The sequence below is a fragment of the Monodelphis domestica genome, chromosome 5, assembly GCF_027887165.1.
Source record: "Monodelphis domestica isolate mMonDom1 chromosome 5, mMonDom1.pri, whole genome shotgun sequence".
Classification (NCBI taxonomy): domain Eukaryota; kingdom Metazoa; phylum Chordata; class Mammalia; order Didelphimorphia; family Didelphidae; genus Monodelphis; species Monodelphis domestica.
In genome coordinates this window covers 40522997-40545330 of record NC_077231.1, presented here as the reverse complement: position 1 = coordinate 40545330, position 22334 = coordinate 40522997, and the positions used below count along the sequence as shown (strand labels likewise).

The window sequence follows — 22334 nt, the reverse complement described above, 5'->3', positions numbered from 1 at the left end:
CCCCTGCCCACTAGTGGAAATTTAGACTCTCTCTCTAGGCTCTCATAGGTGCATTTTCGTCTTGACTTAGCTAGTATTGGCCTTCGTGATACTTCTTGACCATCTCCATAACGTATTGCCTCCTTAATCCTTGTACAGACTTCCTTCATGTGATGTTTTCCTCTATTAGAATGTAAGCTCCTTGAGGCCAGGGGTTGCTTGCTTGTATTTGAATCCCTAATGCTTATTTAGCAGAGTGCCTGGCACATAGTGAGCACTTAATAGTTTTTCTTTTCTTCTCTCTTCTTTCCTCCCTCTCCCTTTCTCTCCCTCTTCCTGTCCCCCTCCCTTTCTCTCTCTTTCCTTCTCTCTCTCTCTCTCCCTCTCTCTCTCTCTTTCTCTCTCTCTCTCTTTCTCTCTCTCTCTCTTTCTCTCTCTCTCTCTTTCTCTCTCTCTCTCTCTCTCTCTCTCTCTCTCTGTCTGTCTGTCTCTCTGTCTCTCTTTTTCTCTGTCTGTCTGTCTCTGAGTGTCTTTGTCTGCCTCTGTCTCTGTCTGTCTCTTTGTCTGTCTTTCTCTCTCTGTCTGTCTCTCTCCCCTTTGAGCTCCCTCAAAACTATAGCTGTGACTACCATATGAAGCTATGAATCTTTTATGACCTGAAGAAAGATGTAATTTTAAGCATGTCTATACTATAGTACAGGAAAGCATTTGTCAAGCACTTACAATATGCCAACCATTGCGTTCCATAGTTATCGCCTGACGTTACATATTTTTAATTGTGTTTTATTTAGCTTTACTGTCATGTGCAATTTATTAAAATAAAAAGTTTTAAGGTTGGGTTTAACTCCTCTATTTGGTTAGGAGTGGCCGAGTCCAGATGGTTATTCTGGACTGTAGTACAGGCTGTCCCTCCACACCTTCATCGCCTCTGTTTCTTAGAATCTTTCTAGGCATAGTTAGTGTGCTACCGTCTCTAGGAAGCCTTTCCTTCTACCAGTTGTTTTGTCTTTAAAAAAAATTGAGAAGTCAAAGAAAGGACAAAACACTTGCTGTCCCCAAGGAGCTCACCCTCCAATGAGACAAGACTGATGTAGAACAAGCTATATTCAGAGTGAAAGTCATCTCAGAATGCAGAGCACCCAGGGATACTTTTGGCATGATGCCTCGCACATAGAGTGGAGAACTCTTGGGCAAGGCAGTCGCCTCTGCCGGTGAAGATTGGCATCTGTCCCGAAACTGAAGCCCTAGAGTTTCCTGGCGTGCTATAGAGTTAAATGACTTGCTCAGAGTTACTGATATGTGGCCAAGGTGGGACTTGCACTTAGGTTTTCCAGACTCTTAAGCCAACTCTCTAACTACTACTGGCTTGCTGCCTTGTATAAATGAATTATTTCATAAATATATCTAGGAGTTGGAGAAGAAAGAAATCTGGATTTAGTCAGAGGGTATTGTTGAGTCATTTCAATCATGTACAACTCTTTGTGACCCCAGTTTTCATGACAGAGATGCTAGAGCCCATTTCCTTCTCCAACTGACTTTAAAGATGAAAAAACGGAGGCTAATGGGTAGATGACTTGCCCAGGGCCACACAGCTCATGAGTGCCTAAGTCAGATTTGAACTTATGAAAATGTCTGTCTCACTCCAGGCCTGGCACTCTATCTACTGCACCATGTTAGTTCAAATACAGGCTCTTTATTTTGTCAGTTATCTAGACTGCTGAAGCATCTCTAAAGGGCAGCACTGATGAACATTTGCAAGATTGTGTGCCCAAACTATAACTTCAAGCTGCCTGTGAGTCCCCTGCATTATCCCAGACAATGGAGGGAGGAAGTATTTGTATTGGGCAGCTGGACAGAGGGGTAGGGCATGCAAAAAAATGTCCTCAGGTGCTGTGAAGAGGGGGAATAGAGCAGCCACCTTGGTGCTGCCAGGGCACATGTGTCATGCCTTTGACAACATGGTTCCAGGGCATTGAGTGATCATATGTCGGAATGGGTCAAATGTAGGACTTGAACTCAGGTCTTCTTGGCTTTGAGGTCAGCTCTCTATCTACTATGCTAGTGGTATAAGATTCAAATAGAAATGGGCCAATAATAAATAGCACACAAGGATCCCTGCAGGCAGCATGTTGACTTTTAAAAATCACATGTTAATATTATCTATGTTCTGTTATCAAGGCTGCTAGTTGGCACAGTGGATAGAGTACTGGGCTTGTTAAGACTCATCTTTTTAAATTCAAATTCAGCCTCAGACACTTACTAGCTGTGTGACCCTGGGCAAGTCACTAACCCTGCCTCAATTCTCCATCTGTAAAAGGAGCTTGAGAAGGCAAACTACTCTAGTACCTTGCCAAAAAAAACGCAAATGGGATCATGAATAGTCAGACACAGAAAACCCCAAATGGGGTCAGGAATAGTCAGACACAAACGAAACACCCAAGTAGCAAATATTCTATTGAATTTAAAATTATTTAAAAAACATTTCTCAATTAAATTTTAGTTTAGTTGGTCAGCACTCTGAGGCCTCGGGGCAGTGGGTTTGACTCCCCTATATTATACCATGTAGCCTCCATACTAAAATGCTTCTCCTTCTGACTTCCCTTTCTCCCCTCATAGTGTAACGTGGGCAATCTTCCCACTGCAATGGCTGCCGCCCACTCCAAAAAATATTTGTGGAGCTAAGATGAATTCCCCAGAGTCCTTCAGTGAACCCACGTGCTTAGCCCTGACGGTCTTTGAGATGTCTCAGGAATTCTTTCATTACCATGATAGCAATAGAGGGATGGGCTAAATCACAGAAGATTGGCCACTCAATCAGGAAGACTGTTAAATGGATACCCAACTTGGGTTTTTGCACTCTTCTTCCTCTGTTCTGAATATATAACATATGGCTTGGTACTTAGACACCTCTCCCTTGGATTTCCTACAGGGGAGATCTCTTCCCCCAGTAAGGGGCTTAGCCAACCCAATAGAAATTCCAAAATTCCAAAATCTGAGACCCTAGACTTGCTCCAATAGTTGTCAGGCTTTTTTTTTTTTTAACCCTTACCTTCAGTCTTCAAGTCAAGTTCCAAGGCAGAATAAGGGTCAGGAAATTGGGTTAAAAGTGACTTGCCTAAGGTCACAGAGTGCCTGAGGTCAAATTTGAACCCAGGACCTCCTGTCTCTAGGTCTGGCTCACAATCCACTGAGCAACCCAGCTACCCTACTCTAATAGTTTTGATTCTAAGGTTAACCAGACCAAGAAAGGCACTATTCTCCACTCCTGAATTCTGTGCCTTGCTGTCATTCTGCTGGCCGTTTCCTCCTCATATTTAAATCTCTAGTTATTACTACTGTACCTCTCTCTACTGAGTGTTGATCAATAAGACTAACATTTAATTAGAAAATATTTGTAAATAATTTACATTTAAATAATATAAATAAATAAAAATGTTAATAAATAAAATTAAATAATTAAAAATACAATAGAACTTAGAAAATATTAATATGTGACTTTCTAAGTCAATATGCTGCCTGTATAGTTGATTGGCCTATTTCTATTTGAGTTTGACACCATCTGCAAAGTAGATAAAGAACTTGCCTCAAAGTCAAGCATGAAGTTGCAAAGGACAGTTTTCTCTGCGACTATGTTTGCCCTATTGTTTTTCTGAGCAAAACCAGCCCAGCCCAGTCTGGCATGAATACAAATTCCAAATAAGCAACCCCTCAAATGAATGGGATTGCAATGGCAGGGCAGCATTTCTTGCTTTAGTCTGTTCTCTCCCAAACCAAGCTTTCCAGAGAAATAGAATCAGACTCATGTTTTGTGTGTGTGTGGTCATAATTTTTCTTGGGTTTTCTTTTAGTTGTTCAAGTGGGATTCCCATGTCTTGGAAAACAAGATGGAGTGGCAGCATTTGAAGTGACGGTGATTGTAATGAATTCTGAAGGCAATATCATCCTCCAAACTCCTCAGAATGCCATCTTCTTTAAAACATGCCAACAAGGTAATCACTAATGGGTCCCTGCAAATAATCTGGATTAAAGAGAATTTGTACACATTCTAAGTTTATTTCTAGGATGATCTATGCTAGTTAAAAGGGCTAAGATATTAGACGCAGTATGTTATTGTGGAGTCCTGACCTAGAATCAAGAAATTGTTGTAGTTTGGTCACTTTCAACTCTTGACAATCTCATTGGCCATCCTGTCCATGGGTTTTTTGGGTAAAAATACTAGAGTGGTTTGCCATTTCCTTCTCCAGTAGGTTAAGGCAAATAGAGATGAAATGACTTATCTAGAGTCACACAGATGTTAAGTGTCTGAGCTCAGATTTGAACTCAGATCTTCCTGACTCCAGACCCAGTGCTTTTTCCACTGAACCATGGAATCATGAAGACCTAGATTCACATTTTACCTCTGATTACATATGGCACTCATGACAGTTCTGTAACCCTAAGATGAGTTCCAGTTAGTCTAGACAGGGAACATTTAGTTTTAGTTTTTCTTTCTTTTTTTAAAATAATATTGAAATCTCACTACTAACCAATGAACACAAGCATTTCCCATTATGTTGGAGGATCAGGAGTTCCATCTCCAGACAGAAACAAAAAGATAAATTCTTTTCTCAAAGATCTGGGATCAGAAGAGACTTTAGACATCAGTTATTCCAATGCCCCCATTTTGTGGATGAGAAGAGTGGGTCACAGAAGGTTTAAGTGACATGTCTAGGGTCTCACAGCTAGTAAGTAGTATCTGAGGCCAAATTTGAATTCAGGAAGATGAATCTTGTTGACTCCAAGCCTGGTAGTCTATCCACTGAACCACAGAGCTCCCTTTATATGTATGTATACATATGCATAAATATGTGCCTACAATATGTGTGTATATATGTATGTATGAATGTATACACATAGACCTGCATTTCAACATAACTGGTTTCTGTTGTATTGCTGGATATTTTATTTTATGAATTTAAAACTTTCTTTTGAGGAGTCAGTCCATAAGCTTCACCAGACCTTGACCAAAGGCTTCCATTACATAAAAAAGGTTAAGAATTTCTTCTTTGGAGCCTACCCAGAGAAGGGCCCCCGTGATAAGCTTTTCACTTTTCACTCCATTATTGTCATTGGAGAAATTAAAGGTTAAGGGGGGAAATGTCCAGGATATACACACTGAATAAAGGTTGCTCTGGAATGGCATTTCATGGGTCAAGATATTTAGAGCTTGAAGGAACCTGAGACGATACCTAGTCCACACCTGAATTTTTACAGATGGAAAAGCAGAGGTCCACGGAGGTCAAGTGATTTGCCCAAGTTGTAAATCCAGTAAGTGGCAGAATTAACGTTTGAACTGAAGTTCCTGGACTTCAGATCCAGTACTTTTGTCACAGAATCAGTGTTTATTCTGGTGATTTTTAATGAAGTTTTAACTTTGGTTTAGCTTTTGTAATTTGAATTGAGACCTTGTTTTTCTGGATTTAAGGATTTCAATTCTTATTTGGAAAGAAGTTGATGGTGCCAAAACTAAAAATGATTTAATAGGACAGAACCAATTTTAAAAAATTTAAATTAATTAATGTATTTCAAAAACTATTTTTCCATGGTTACATGATTCGTGTTCTCTCCATCCCCTCTTCCCTCCCCTCTCTTGGAGCTAACAAGGAATTCCACTGGATTATACATGCATTATCACTTGATACCTGTTTCCATATTATTCATTCCAAAACCCCAAATCACATAACCATATACACAGGTGATAAATCATGTTTTCTTCTGAATTTCTACTCCCACAGTTCTTTCTCTGGATGTGGATAGCATTCTTTCTCCTAAGCCCCTCCAGATTGTCCTGGGACATTGTATTAAAATTAAATTGTGGTTGGACTTTGGATAATATATTATTAATTAGGTGGTCACCAGGGATTTAATTTCTAAATCCCAAAATGAATTACTAAAGTAAATGGAATTTATGGTAGTTTATTTACAATATTTTCAATAGAAGGAATATATTAAGAAAGGAAAGAGAGAGAGAGAGAGAGAGAGAGAGAGAGAGAGAGAGAGAGAGAGAGAGAGAGAGAGAGAGAGAGAGAGAGAGAGAGAGAGAGAGAAACAAAAACAAAAACAAAAACAAAAACTCTGGCTTCTTTTTATATCAGTTAGAATTCTTTAAGTCCCAGCCAGGGGAAAAGAGTCTCAAGAAGATGGGCCTTACCTGGAAACTTCATGCCTCCAGAAAGGCAGGGTCACTAAGTCAGCTTTTCACTCACCAATGGTGACAGTCTTAAAGAAGTCTGGGTATTGGTCTTCCAGTCGCTCCTCCATCCTTCACTCCAACCCCTGGTGACTGACTCACTGAATGTCCATCTTCCCTTCAGCTCCAAGTGACTGATCCTTCATTCCATAGTAGTGTGACTGACTTTGTCCGAACTCAACCGAATGTCTGAATCCAAATGACTCTTCAGTTTTTTTCCCTTCTATTTAAAGACCTTTTTTTCTTGTGTCACCTCCTCTAAATTTTCACATATACCAATCACAGCAGACACTTCTCTCCAGGACTGCCCATTCTTTAGTTCTCACCTTCTTTGGTTAGATTATATCTTTTTGGGGGTTACTTAACACCTCTTTGTAGTTCACCTTTTGTAGTTACTTGACACCTTTTTGTGGTTAATTCACTTTTTGTAGTTACTTAACACCTTTTTGTAGTTAAAAATCTTTCAGTATAATCCAAAAGGTAACACAATATATTCCATATTTCTTAAGATCATTTATTTTTTAGTACAATATAACTGGCTGATTTTTTTAATACCAGTAATTTTTTTTTAAAAATTCAAATAACTTGGTATTGAGTCCATATAATTGTTTTCAACTTTCAGTAATTAAATTTAAACTCAATTGTCAAATATTTTATGAACTCTGATTTTTAAAAAGTGAAATGAAATTCCAGTTTAAAGAAAAAGTTCACTAGAATGACTAAAACTAATACAAAGAGAATAAAGATAGTTTCAATAGAAATAAACATGAAGTAAAAAGCCCAAATTAAAAAAAGTGATCTAGTTTATATATGATATACATATATATTTAAATCATTACCTTCTGTCTTAGTATCAATTCTAACTGATAAATATCTAATTCTGTCTTGGAATTATACTAGATGTTGGTTCTGTATAATTGGAATTTTGCTCCCCAGGGACTCTTTTCCAGCACTCAAGTTACATATCTACAGAACATGCTAATGTGGGGAAGATATAAGTTTTGGGTAGCTCTGCCCTTGCTCTTTCTTCTGGAAATGCAGGCTGTGGAGGTTGGGTGAGTGCCAGGCAGGAGAATTTGACTCACATGGCTTTACTAAGGCTTTTACTTTTGTTCTTTTATTTCTTCTACTTCAAGTGATTATGAATAAATCATATAAAATATAATACTTGGAGTTATTGGATATTAATTTAAATTTTACAGTTCCAAGGTAGAAGAGTGGTATGGGCTGGCATTTGAGGCTGACTTGCCCAGGGTCACATAACTAGGGTGCTGTCAATTTTTTAACTATGGAAACACAGCTCTTTCATTGAGTTCACTCCAGATAGCAGCCAGTCACCCAGAAATTCTCTTAATGTTTCTTCACAAGCCAGGAGTCTCTTGGGAAAAGTTCTCTTAGTTCTTTATCATTGTGCCTCCAAGAAAACAGTTAAACAGTAACTCTTCAAGATTTAATTCTTGGTTAAACCTTAGGAAGAGTATCCAGAGTCTCTGTGGGAGGGTCTATTGAAGCCGATGCTACATTTCTTCTCATAGCTCTTCACCAGTCAAGAAAGCTCCTTGAAGGCAGGGACTGACTCATGTTTGTTACTGTTTAGCAAAGTGCCTGCCATATAATAGATAGTCTAAATGCTTAATGATTGATTGAGTGTTGCATGGGATAGATAGAAAGAAGACTGACAAAGAGAACAGAAGTCAATTTATGAATTCTTTCCCTCACATTTGGCTTCTTCTTCCTGGCTCTCAGGTACACTGCTAGATGCTCCCCCAAAATGGCAAATGTGTAGTAAAAAAATATAAAAAGGTGAATGAGTATTTCTCTTAATATTTGAATATAAGGAAATGAATAGAATTTGAAGTTAAAATGTCATTCCAGACGCCAAAAAATATTTCCATTTTAGAACAATGTAATTCAATCCAGCATTTTTCTAGGCAGCCCTGTTCTGGGCGCTTCCCTCGTTCCATCTCTCCTTGTCGTAAGTTCTTTGGCTGAAGTTCACATATTGAAGGAGAAACCTGTATGAGATGGAGAATGGGAGTGGGTGGGAAGAATGACGGTCCCAAGCAGAGCTACCGAGAGCCTAAGATTCATCATTGGGGGAATGGATTGTTGCTATTGATGCTAATGAGAAAATGATAGCATCAGATTGTTTTCATGCTGGGTCTGATTCATCTAACTTCTTAGTGTAGCCAGAGCCTTAATATTAGGATTATTTCTGTTTGCTCCAGCTGAATGCCCAGGAGGGTGCAGAAATGGAGGCTTTTGTAATGAAAGACGGATCTGCAAATGTACTGATGGATTCTATGGGCCACACTGTGAGAAAGGTAAGGAAGATCAGTATCTCACTGTTTAGTTCCTGTCTTGGTTCCCAGCCTGGCACCAGGGAACCATTTAATAAAGCTTTGTGGACTGACTGACTCTGTGTAACTTGCCCATGACATACTTGTATGGAAATGGAGAGCCAGGCCTATTACAAGCACGTCTCCTCTTGCTTTAGGTCACTTTCTCATAGGTGCTTCGGTGTGCATTAGTGACATCTCAGAAAATTACAAAATGTCTATGAGGGAAATAGAACTGATTTACTCCAGGAGCTATGTATGACTCCTGACTTCTTCAGTTACTTGAGTAGGGAAGAAACTGGAAAGTCCCAATATTCTCTGGTCCTACATTGCCGTCACCATCATTAAAGCACCTAACTGCTTCCTGGTAAGCTTATGGTATGTCTGGGGCTTGATTCTATCCTGTGAAATGTTCAAAAGCCATTGGACCTCAAGTTAAATGTATTCATGAAAGTTCTTTTCCAGTTATTCAAAAATAGCTCAAGGCACAAATATCCAGTCTGACCATAATATATCATCAGAAAATGGTCATGAGTCTAAAAGCTGATAAAAAAAAAAAAAACCAAAACATTGAATGTTTAATAAGAAGTCCCCTTTGGTGGAAAATGTTTGTTTAAATAAAGACTCTTCTAAGAGCAACAACAACACAAAGAGGCAACATAGTAGAGTGGATAGAAAATATATTTCAGAATTAGATATATTTTCAAGCCCGGCCTCTGACACTCAAGAAAGTCAACTTTCAAGGCCCCAGAAATTTGTCTAAGACTTTCAGTTGCAAGGAAGGTGACCATTTCTTTTGACAGAATTGGCACTTTCATCAGGAATTCCTAAAAGCCAAGGAAATCACAAATTCAGTCCAAAAAAGGCAAAATGGAAGAAAAACCAGAAACAAGAAAACAACCGATCATGACAAATGCTTAATTTTTTTAAACCCTTACATCCAATCTTAGAATCGATACTAAGAACAAGTTTCAAGGCAGAAGAGCTATAATGGCTAGGCAAACGGGATTAAGTGACTTGTTTAGGGTCAAACAGCTAAGAAGTATCTGCTGAGGTGAGACCTTTTGTTTCTAGGCCAGGCTCTCTATCCATTGGACCACCTACCTGCCCCCAAATGCTTTATTATTAAGAATTCATCTGATGAAAGGAAACTTTCTCATCATTAAGAATTTTGATTGCCAGAACATTTTTTATTCTTTTTCTTGGTATTTTAATTTGGGAAGGATAACTTGGATATTTACAGTAAAGATTATAGAAATAATGGAGGCAAAAGGATATGGGTTCAATTTATGGGAACAAGAATTTATTAAGCTCCTACTTTGTGTCAGATTCTCTGATCGAGCAGCTGTTCCCATGGAAAGATCCTAGAATTCTCTTTTTTGAAACTGTTTGAGATAGTATCAGTAACATAATCTGCATCACAAAAACTCCACCTGATCACAACTTACTTGACATTTTAGAGAGTGAAATAGGCCTGTGCTACTAATGATAGCAAAATGGGCCTGCTCCATAATTGTATGAGCCTTTAATCATGATTCTCTTTTCCCAATAGCACTCTGTACACCACGATGCATGAATGGCGGACTCTGTGTTACTCCTGGCTTGTGTATCTGCCCACCTGGATTCTATGGTGTAAATTGTGAAAAAGGTAATCCCAATTATTGTTTTAGAATAGTAGCAGAATACTTCATATTTATTCAGTGAATGTAAAAATAATTCAGCGTCTTTGAAAAACATCTTCTCATTGTTCTTCATAGTGAGTGGCATTATCCTAGAAGAGATTTACAGCTTGGGCACAGGGAGCAATTTTTCTCCTTAGGCTCATTCTGGGTTGATTTTTCATCCATGTCAGTTTTACTAAATAAGGGTGTCCCTTAAAGCTCTGCTCTGCCCTGATCCCTCTTCTCTTTTCTCTTTATCCTATCTCACTTGCTGATCTCATCAGTTCCCAAGGGTTCAATTATACTAAATCTGCTTCTTAAACTTCCCATATAGAGATATCCAGTCATGGGTCCTCTACCTTTTTAGACATCTCAAATTGAGCGACTCATACACATTTCAAAACCAACATGTCCAAACCAAAACTCATTCTCCTTCTCTCCCCTCCCTACTTTCAACATGCCCTTCTTCTGACTTTCCTATTATTGTTGAAAGTAATCTTTCTAGTCACCCATGCTCACAATCTTTTTTAAATTTAAATTTAATTGTTTGTTACATTAAATTAAATGTTACATTAAAAAAATAAATGTTTGTTACATTTAATTGTTTGTTACATTAAAACATCAAGGTAACCCTCTCCTTTCCTTCCCTCCCCACCCCCTTTAAAAAAGGCATCATTTAACAAAAAGTTATTTGTATATATAAAACTGTGTCTTGCTTATTTCCATTTATCAGTTCTTTGCCTGAAGGTAGACATCCACAAGTAATTCTACAAGTGATATTTCTGTTGTTCTATATAATTCTTTTGTTTCTAGTCATTTCAGTCTTCATATTTTCATATAGGTCTTTCCATGTTTTTTTAATTAACCTGCTCATCATTTCTTACAGTACAGTGGTATTCCATCACAATTATGTGCCACAACTTGTTTAGCCATTCTCCAACTGATGAAGAAAATCAAATCACTAGCAGCAAAAACGAGAGGGGCAAATTTAGCACCAATGAAGATGAAATAAAGTAATTATTAGGCAAATTATTAATTTGCCCAGTGACATGCTCACCATCTTATGACATCCTTTTCCCCTTCACAACATCTCTTGTATATATCCCCTTCTCTCCATTCACACAATTGCCACCCTGGCACAATTCCACACCATCTACACCTTGAGAATTGCGATTGAGCGTTTCTTAAATGGCAACCACTTCCATTAATGTCCTTACAGTCTTGTGTAACAGAGGAAACACCTTTTCAATATTGCTTTCTTCAGTGGCATGAAATTAAAATTTAGGACTCATTCATTCAAAGGTTAGGGTCATCTTTCTTCCAAATCCACAAGACTAAAAGCCAGATACCTTGATAACTTATTTATAGCAATGTGATTTTATTGGTTTGGTTAGCCCTGAAGACAACCACCTGAAGATTTGGTGTGTGCATGAGTGTTTCCTTCTGTCTTTAAGTCACCAGTGCTACTTAGGCATTGTTGAAGGAATAGAAACCCAAGACATTCCCTTTCTGGAATAACTTCCCTCTTGGATAGATGTTTTTAGGTCACATTATACTGTTCTTTGGAAAATCCTGTGAAGTTCCACTTGGCCCCTGTAGAGAGACTGGGAACATTAAATGTGAAATTCGTCATCTCCTCAAAGAAAGGGGGTCTTTCTTATTCAAAAAGGGGAAAAAGCAGATCCTGAAAAGTTGTCTTATATCAGACTTGGCATGGAGTTAGTACCTTCTACGTATTTGAAGCGATGTTAATAAATGGGCTTTTGAATCATCGGGAATAAATTTCACATTGGTTACCTTTTCAGTGGATGGGGGAGGGAGGGAGAAAATGTGGAGCTCAAAATAAAAAATGTCAACAATAATTAATTAAAGATATTAAGTGAATTCAGAGAAACATAGGAAAGCTTATATGACCCAATGCAAACTAAAGCAAGCAGGACAAGAAAAACAATATATACAATGACTTCTGGCTGTGGTACAGTTGTTTGAGTCATATCCAATTCTCTATGATGCCATTTGGGGTTTTCTTGGCAGAGATATCGGAGTGGTTTGTCATTTCCTTCTCCAACTCATCTAACAGATGAGGAAACTGAAGCAACCAGGGTTAAGTGACTTACCTAGGGTCACACATAGTAAGAGTCTGAGGTCAGATTTGAATTCAGGAAGAGTCTTCCTGACTGTAAGACTGGCACTCTATTCATTGTGCCACCTAGCTGTACTTCCTTCCTGAAAACACAATGACTACAACTATGTAAATGGAAAGAACTCTATGAGAATCCTGTAAAATTAAAATGATGAAGCTTGCCCCCAGAGAAGAAATATGTGGCTATATCTCCCTACCTTCATTGTACAAGTAGTGTAGAATTGGTGCTGTGTTGGGAAATGTTTAACAACCAGTTCCCTGATTTAAAAAAAAAAAAAAGCTCCTTGATAAAAACCTATACACTTAAAAATTTGCCCTGCATTGTTAACATTTTTTCCATCACTTTCTTAAGTCTAAACAATCAACAAAACAATAGACCAAAATCTGATTATAGTGTTTGTGAATTTCCAAGCAACATAAATGAAAATTTAAGCATCAACTAAGCTGGTATAAGCTAGCTCCATCACACCACTGTGTGGAACAGGACATATAACGAATGTTAGACTTCATGGGTGTCCTACTTAGTTTTGCTCAACTATTCCAATCATATTTTTAAAATTCTTTGTTATTAGAGATGACTCTCTGGGGAGACAGAATAAGCAAAACATGTTGAGAAATCAAGGTGAAATAAAAACTTTTAAAAATCAATGAAAGCTTGTAAAATAAAAAAAGAAATCACCTTTGAGAAGGAGTTAAAAAAAAAAAGATTTGCGTATCCTGAAAGTCTAGAAAAGTCTATGGATCCCTTTTAAATACATATGGGCAGAAAGGAAACAAATTATATTGAAATGTAGTTATCAAAGTACTTTAAAAATTAGTTCAAGGGAGCAGCTCGGTGGCTCAATGGATTGAGAGCTAGGCCCAGAGACAGGAAGTCTTGGGTTCAAATCTGACCTCAGACATTTCCTAGCTATGTGACCCTGGGCAAGTCACTTGTCCACTGCCTAGCTCTTACTACTCTTCTGCCTTAGATCCAATAAATGGTATTGATTCTAAGACAGAAGGTAAGTGTTTTAATAATAATAATAATAAACGAGTTCAAGGACCAAGGATCAAAAGCCCTTGCTTTAAAAGATCAGAATTGGATAATTTAGTTAACTCTCATCATTAATGAAAGGGTAGTTCAGTGATGAAGTGGCTAGCATCCCAGGCCTTGAGTAAGGAAGACATATTTCTGAGTTCAAATTTGTCCTCTAACAATTACTATCCATGTGACCAAGGGCAAGTCCAATCTAAATCCTGTTTGCCTCAGTTCCCTCATCTGTAAAATGAGCTAGAAAAAGTAAATGGCAAACCACTCTGGTATCTCTGCCAAGAAGACCTCTACTTAGGTCATGAAGAATTAGACAAGACTGAGAAACGATTCAACATTCTTCATGAAAGCTACTTCAAGGTTCTCTTTTGGTTTTCCTATCCAGGAATTATTACAGGCCTATATTCCCAAGGACTAGGAGCTTTTATTTAGTTATTCAAAACTCTTATATAGTGCTAACTGGCACAGCCAATGGAAAGTGGGGTTTCAAATCACTTTGTCCAATTTTCTAATCGGAAACATCCCACGAGGCTCAGGATAACCCAGACATGAACAATGACTCCATACCCTGAAGGGTAGAAAGGTCAAGGGCTGGTTTGTGAAATCATAGAATCATAGAACTTTAGAGTTGAAAGATGTCTCTGTTGCCATCTCCTATCCACAAAGGAATTATAATTGCAATACGTGACAAGTGGCCCAGATTCGGCTTCAGGACCTCCAAGATGGAGGGAGAAGAGGAAGTAGAGAACCACTACTTCCTAAGGCAGTCTATCCCACTTAGCAATCTGATTTTTAGGAAGTTTTTCCTAACATAACAACCTACATTTTCCTCTTCTTAATTTCCATTCACTGGGTGACTGAGTAGATTGAGTGGATTTCCACTAGCCTGGTGACCCTAGGAAAGTCACTTAACCTCCCATTGCCTAGCCCTTACCGATCTTCTGGTTTGGAACCAATGCACTGCATTGATTCTAAGATGGAAAAGGCAAGGGTTTAAGACAGACAGAGAGATAGAGAGACAGAGAGACAGAGTGGGCTGGGGTGACAGAGACAGAGAGCGAGATTAGAAAGAGTTTCCTGAAGAAGGTGGGGTTTTAATTGGACTTCTGTCTTGCCACTGGACTTGGAGAGTGAGGCTGATGATATCGCACAACTGCCTCGCTAAAATCCAACTCACTGGACTCGTTCATGATGTCACTGGTCTTCTTTCAAAAATGAAAGATGAACAATGGCAGGAAATCATGGAAGGCAGTAGGCAGCGATGAGGAGGAAAAGTATTCCAGGCACGGGAGACAGACAGAGAAAATGCTCAGGGAGGAGAGATGGAGGGTCATTCTTCAAGAAGCCTGTTGGTCAGACCTAAAGGTGGGAGTGTAATAGAGGAAATGGAAATACAAGATGGATCAGCAGAAAAAGCAAGAGGCTTGGGACTTTGGGAACTGCCAATCAACTGAGACGAGTCCCAGTTCCAATGGAATCTTGAAGGGAGCAGTTAGGGGAAGCCCAGCTGCCTGAACTTGACTTCCTTCTCTGGCTGTTTGGAAGGGAAGGTGGAAAAGCAACTCTCTTTGGCGATTGCATATTCATATCACTGAGTACTGAGAAGAAGACTTTTGGGCTTAACTCAGTAGAAACTCATCAGCCTTCCGGTGGCCATCTCCCCTTAGGGAAAGATAACATTATTTCCTGGATTAGAAACATCTTGAAACTCTCCAATCAATAGGGATAACTTAAAATTACAGGGAGACCCAACGCCTACCCTCTCCCTACCTCCTCTACCTAAAAGAATAAAATGCCTCAGTTAAAGATTGCATTGTGGGATTTAGTCATTAGGAGAAGTCTTTAAGTTTACCATCCTAAAAAGAACACTGCAAGACCCTTAAGAAGGGAACAGGAAGTAAAGGAAGGGGATCAAGATCCAGTCTCCCCCTAGCTTATTTCCTGGTGTTAAGGCTCCAACACTTCTGTACTACCATAAGAGTCCTAATAGTGGTATCTATTACAGAAGGTCCTGGGTTCAAATTTGACCTCAGACACTTCCTATTAGTGACCCTGGACAAGTCACTTAACCTCATTACGGCTCTTCTTCCTTAGAACCAATACACCATATTGTTTCTAAGACAGAAGATAAAGGTTTGTTGTTTTTTTTTAAACATTATTTTATTTAGTCATTTCCAAACATTATTCATTGGAAACAAAGATCACTTTCTTTTTTTCCCCCCCTCCCACACCTCTCCCACAGCCCACACGCAATTCCACTGGGTATCACAAGTGTTCTTGATTCGAACCTATTTCCATGTTGTTGGTATTTGCATTAGAGTGTTCATTTAGAGTCTCTCCTCAGTCGTATCCCCTCCACCCCTGTAGTCAAGCAGTTGCTTTTTGTTGTTGTTTTTTAATAAAAGTAGGATATTGATACAGGAGCAAACGGAAGGACCTCAAAACCAAATATCCTAAGCTCATGGCAACATGATGCAAGTCACCTTTGCTGCTCCATTAGTTTCACTTCATGGCTGGTCCCTGGGTTCCTGGACTCAATTCTGCCACACGATGTATCATAGGGCAATTCGGATTTAGAATTTCAGGGTCAGAGCTCACCACCTAGCAGGTGCAACATTGGTGCCATGATTTCATTTGAGCCCACAAAGAAGATATTTCCACACTATTTCAAGAGTGTGAGGGCCTTCCAAATGACTCATTTGATATTTTGCTTTCTATTCTTTCCTTCTACAAACAACTCTCATTTAATCTGTGGGTAAATATCATGGATGAATTAAATCCACAAATAATCTGAAAACTCAATTTTAAATCTTTCTACGGAAGCCTCTAAAGCTAGTAAAAAAGTGGCCAAATTGCCTGGTTTTAGAAGTTTGCATCTTTTCCTTCCATTCTCTCTCCCTCTGGCACTTTGAGCAACAAAGTTCCAAAGGATGGACAGGAAGTCATGGGAGAGGAAGATGAAGCATCCCTTGGAGAATCCCTTGCCAGGGTGAGCAGTGAAAGCCAGCAATTACCACATCATCACATCCAGCCTCCATGTCATGCTAGTTGATGGATGTCTCCATTCATTTCCACATGAAAAATCTTAGTGTCCTTTCCTATGTTTCTTTTCCTTCTTTCTGCCTCAGTGAAGTGCTTGTAAAAAAGTTTAACAACTAGCTGTCTGAAAATACAACACACTTAAAAAAAATCTCAAAACTTTTGTCTTAGTATCAGTTCTAAGACTGAAAAGTGGTCAAGGCTAGGAAATTGGGGTTATGTGACTTGTCCAGGGTCACATAGTTAGGAAGTAACTGAGGCTAAATTTGAACCCAGGATCTTTCACTATCTCTACGCTTGACTCTTAATCCACTGAGCCACCTACCTGCCCCACACACTTTCATTATTATCAATTTTAAGTCTAGACAATTAACCAAACAATAAATCAAGCCTTAATTTGTAATTTGCCAATTTCTGAAGCATAAATGTTCACATTGAAAATTTAATAAGCAATTCTCTCAAGAAGTATGAACTGGTTCCAACATATCCCTGATGTGCCCTGAATCTTGCTACTTCTCTCCTTACTGGGAGAGGGCCTGGACTAATGATTTTATTGGTGTATGAAACTACCAGATGAGAAAATTTCTTCTACCAATGCAGGTCATCTATCACCTTCTCAGCAAATTATAGTCATGGGAGACAGTAAGAGGATTCAGGATCACACAGCTAGTATGTGTCTGATGTGGGACTTGAATTCAGGACTTTCTGGCCTCAAGACCTATTCATAATAACTTGTACCTATCTCTGTTTTAGAATCAACCCCTTCATAGAATCACAGATCTAGAGTTGAAAGTGACCTTAGAGGTGATCTAGCCTTATCTCATTTTATAGATGAAGAAACCAAAACCCACAGTGAAAGGTTCAGTGCATGATCCAAAGCCCCAGAGGAGGCAGAGAATAGAAGCAGAGGCAGGATTCAATCCCAGGACTTCGCACTCAGATCTATCACCTGATTCCTGCACCATATGTCAATGTCTTCTCATATGAGATCACTCTCAATTCAGGCAAACACTCTGATGATCTCTTCTCATCTTAGAAAAGCCTCTAGTTTCTAACTCTGATAGTATCAATTTCATCTTTCTGGGGATCTCTTATTTCATTTAATTTCAAAACACATTAAACATCTATTACATGCAGAACACTATTAGGTGTTGCTAAAGAAATAAACCAAAGCAGATAATATACCAGAAAAATCTGTATAATAGCTCCATGAAGGAGGCAAGTAAAAGTATCATGGGAAATCTGAGGGACAGAGTTGTTATTGATGGAGGAATTGGAGATGGTTTCCTCAAGAAATTGGCATTTGATTTGGACTTTTAAGGATGGATAGAATTTAACAGGCACACAGAATATAGACAAAGTATACAAGGTCTAGGGAACAGAGTAAGCAAAGTGACAGGGGAAGGAAAACACAGGGCTTATTTGGGTACAGAGAGCATGAGTTTGGCTAATACTGTGTAGAGTGTGAGATAAGGTTGGGAAAATGAGATGGTGCCATATTATGGAGGCTTTGAGTACCAGATCTAGAGACTAGAGTTTTACTTATATTTGACCTCTTTGAGACTGATTAATCCAAAATGCTTCTTCTCTCCTCCCTCCTCCTCTTCTTTCTTCCTCCTCCTCTTTTTTCCTCCTCCCCTTCTCCTCCCTAGTCTTATTTCTCCTTTCCTGCCATTTCCAAGCACTTTCATCATGTTTTATCTCTCCTTAAAAACTGTTTCTGTATTCAAGATATCCTCTTCAATTCCTAATTCATGACACTATGTCTCCTAATTCAAACAACCTACTTCCCCTTGTTATATCTTTCATGTCCTTCTCCTCTCCCATATGCTCTTTTAACCCAGTCAAATTAACTTCAACTTAGTAAGCCTTCAATTTCCCACTCCTGTCTTCATCTTTTCCCACACATCATAACTTGTCATTTAAGAAATTTGCTAAGATCCCATGACTTCTGGTAAAACTTTGAATAGTAATAAAAATAAAATTATATCCTTTTATTTCTCCTCATACCAAGACCAATTTTACTAAATATTAGCTTTTACTTGCAGGAATTTTGATTCTACCCCCCACAAAAAAAAAACCCATAGGAATGTAGCTTTAGAGGTAGAATGGGGGCACTGTGGTGAGTAATTTAGACATTCTTATTCATACCTACCCTCCTATTAGCTCATTGCCTAGATAGTTTTCCCAAGCATAAACATTCTTTCTCTGCTCTAGGAAGTTGTATCAAAAGGATCTAAAAATTAAAGGGAGGAAGTGTTTGTTTTGTTTTTAGCTCTGAGCCCCCAGTCATAGAGGGCATTCTGGAAATATATCTCTGTTTTCCCTGGGGATATTTCTCCTTAATTGTTGCCTTCCAACCATATTCCCAATAAGTATGTCCAGACTCACAAATGCCTATAGTTCGCACAGTTTATAAAAACAAAACAAACATTTAAAACAAAGAAAGATAAACAGATTGTTCTCATATCTGAAGGGGAAAGTCTTCAGGGATAGAAAGGAAATACAGAATTACTACTTTGAGATCCAGTTGTAGTTGTAGAGGATTCCAATGTCACAGCATCTATCCCAATATCCTTTGACCCAATTGTCTCAAGCAGCCTCCACTCTCCCATGCCTAGCCCCTTGCTACCTCTTTCCATTTGTTTGTGCTCTCAATTCCATGTATCCTTTCAGTCCCATTCTTCTCCATGCATTGCTGCACTATACTCATTAGCAAGTCTGTTCTCCTGAGTTTCCTAAAACTACCTTCATCCTAAGTTGTTCCATTGTCTTTTAAGGGTTGCTCTGGGTCATGGCTAGACATTCTTTGGCCAATGGCATTGCTCTCTCCCTAATTCACTCAAGAGACTTTTTCACACTTCATAAAGGGGTCCCTGAGGCATGGTCACATTTTTTACAGTTAATTTAATACCTAGTTATTGGCTTTTAACTTTCTATGATTCCGTCCTGGGGTTTCAGAGATCAATCACTTAGCCTAAGATCATAGATTCAAAGCCACAAGGCACCTTAGAACTCATTTAATCCAATCCCAAATTTTCCAGATGATGAACTAAGGTTCAGAGAAGTTAATTGACTTACCTAAATTCACAGAGGCAGTAACTAGTAGAGTTGGCATTTAAACCCAGATCCTCCGAATCCAAATCTCTACAATATCCAATTCTCTCATTTTATAGATGAGTAACTGAAGCCAAGAGAGATACAGTCACTTGCCCAGGGTCACATAGATAGTATGTGGTAGTACCAGAATTTGAACCTGGATTCAAATGACCCCAACTGCTTCACTCTGTACACTGTACCATGTGTTCCATTTCATAGATGGCCTAGAGTGGTTGACACGCTGGGATCACATAGGTAGTTAGGAGGCAATCCACAATTTGAGCTCATCTTCAGCTTCCATACTCTCTCCGGCCAACAAAGATTTGGTTGGTCCCTCCTAATCACCAAATCACAGAAATGGTTTTTTAATGTGGCCAGTGATATTGGTGTTGACCAAAAGAGAAATTATTTCCATCTGAAAAGAGTAAGCAAGTTTTAGCTGTAAAGAAAAACATCTCAAGAATAAACAATACCTTCAAAATCATATTTTTCCTAAAGTTAAGGCAGAGATGTCAAACTAGAGGGACTCAAAAAGGCAGCTGAAGCAGATGAAGTTATAATTAGGAAATATTGGATGAATTTTTTTTAATATAGTAGAACCTATAGATAATGTTAATTTGTGCTTTTCTAAGCAGTTGTTAGAATGTTGGGCCTGGAATCAGGAAGACTCATCTTCCTGAATTCAAATTTGACCTTAGATGATAGTTGTATGACCCCTGGGCAAGTCAATTAACTATATTTGCCCTTGTTTCTTCATCTATAAAATAAGCTGGAGAAGGAAATGTCAAGTCACTCCAGTATCTTTGCCAAGAAAACCCAAAGGGGGTCACAAGGAGTTGGCACAAAATATTTTACCTTTGTGCTTAGTTGTATTATTCCTTCTTTTATCCAGGTCTGATGAGAAAAAGGCATTAGCATTATCAGCCCTCTCTCGCCTCCTTCCCTCTTGTGTGGAGAGCAGGGGAGGGAGATACCTGGGAATTTTCATGTAACAAACAAACCACAAATAATAATTTTTTGAAAATCTACACGATGGAACAAAAGTCCATTCGTGGCTTGTAGAGTTCGGTTTCTATAGGCTACTAGTTTAAGCTCACTGTCTAATACAGAATACTCTTGTTCTCTTTCAGTCAACTGTTCAACGACTTGCTTTAATGGAGGAACTTGCTTTTACTTAGGAAAGTGTGTTTGCCCACCAGGACTGGAGGGAGACCAGTGCGAGATAAGTGAGTACTTGACTTTCTGTGGTCCATTGTTTTGTACAACCATCGAATTTCCCAGTTGGAAGGAATTGGGGAGATGATTATATTTATTAGATTATATTGAAATTTTAAAAAATAGTTCTTGTCTTCCATGTACAAAGTGCCACTGTAGCATCCCAAATTAGCCTGGCCTCATAGCAGCATGGAGATGACCCTGGGTTCTTGAAGATATTTCACAGAACCCTGCCAAGAGGAAAAGCCATCCTTTATAAGCCTGTGGCCATAGCTAGTATGTGTCTCCTCAAGAATCAGAGGCCATCATCAGGAGACTGACCCTCTGGTGCTGGATGTTTTAGGCTCTAATAATCCACAAAAACTTCCTATTAAGGGATCCAGAGGTTATAATCTGTGCTGGCGAAACATGTAGCCATGAGATGAAATCATGAGGACATGAAGAATTGAATTAAGGCACTGTGCTAGGTGCTGGGGCTACAGCAGTGAAATAAGGCAGACATCACCTCAAGGAGCTTAGAGTCACTGACTGTGACCCTGAAGCACTGAGTCTTCTAAGGGGGTCAGAATTTAGAAGCAATGGGAGAGGAGTGAAGATGTCAGTCTTCGAGCTGCTGCAGATACCTGGTCACTGTTATGCTATAAATGACCTGAGGGGTCACTGCCTAAGGAGGCCACTGGAGACCAATAGTAGAAGGGTCAAAACCGGAAGGTAATGAGCAGTAATGGGCAAAAAGGATGGTGTGGTTGTTTTGGAGACAAGCATACAACTGGCTCTCACACAGATAGTGGTCCATCTTTTCCACTTGCTGATTGGCTAAACACTTATCTCTTAGGGGCACTCCTATAGGAGTACCTACTTTAGTGTCCCCACTTTAGAGACCCCTGGCCTATATGGCATTGAAGATCCTGAAACAGCCTGGGTCCAATTCCCTCACATTCTTTATATTCCTATAAAACCAGACGTCTTCCTGCCCCTGCAGCCTCTAACACTACCCACTTCACTCCTGGTGAGGTTCGCATTGCTGCATCCTCTTCTGAGTCATTTGGTGGTGTTGGTGTTCAGTCATTTTAAGAATGGCTCCCTTTTCTTTGACCTTGTACCCATCATCATGGTTAGTTAATTCCTTAACATCTTTGAGGGATACAAACAATTTGTTCCCCAATCCCTCAGTTAGTAAGGATCAGAGACTAGACTTGGCCCAATGTCTTACTGGATTTTTATATATTTCTTAAATGGAATTCTTATGCCCTTTTGGTAAAAATTGGCCTGTATTTTCTAGATGGGCAAGTAATGCATTTATTGACCTTCATATTCTTTTTTTAAATTAAAGATCCATCTCTAATTATGAGAAATTAGAATTGGAGGTATTGCCACATCCAGCCTGTGGAAAAGATGTATAACTTTTTTTTGAGTTGTTATTTTATTTTTTAATTGAATATTTTCCCATGGTTACATGATTCGTGTTCTTTCCCTCCCTTCCTCCCCCATCCCCTGTAGCCAACAAAACCCCAGTAGGTTTTACATGTGTCATTGACCAAGACATACTTCCATATTATTGATATTTGCATTAGGGTGATTTGTTTAGAGTCTACAT

At 38.9% G+C, this 22334-nt stretch overlaps 1 protein-coding gene across 2 annotated transcripts in view; it reads left to right on the top strand.

The window, feature by feature from the left end:
* Window positions 1–22334, top strand: part of WIF1 (WNT inhibitory factor 1) — a 107596-nt gene that overhangs the window by 70155 nt on the left and 15107 nt on the right. For both annotated transcript variants that reach the window (XM_056798395.1, XM_056798396.1), the window contains exons 4-7: window positions 3828–3968; window positions 8437–8532; window positions 10100–10195; window positions 20653–20748. In XM_056798395.1, coding sequence (XP_056654373.1) covers window positions 3828–3968; window positions 8437–8532; window positions 10100–10195; window positions 20653–20748 — 429 coding nt within the window. The remainder of the gene's footprint in view (window positions 1–3827; window positions 3969–8436; window positions 8533–10099; window positions 10196–20652; window positions 20749–22334) is intronic.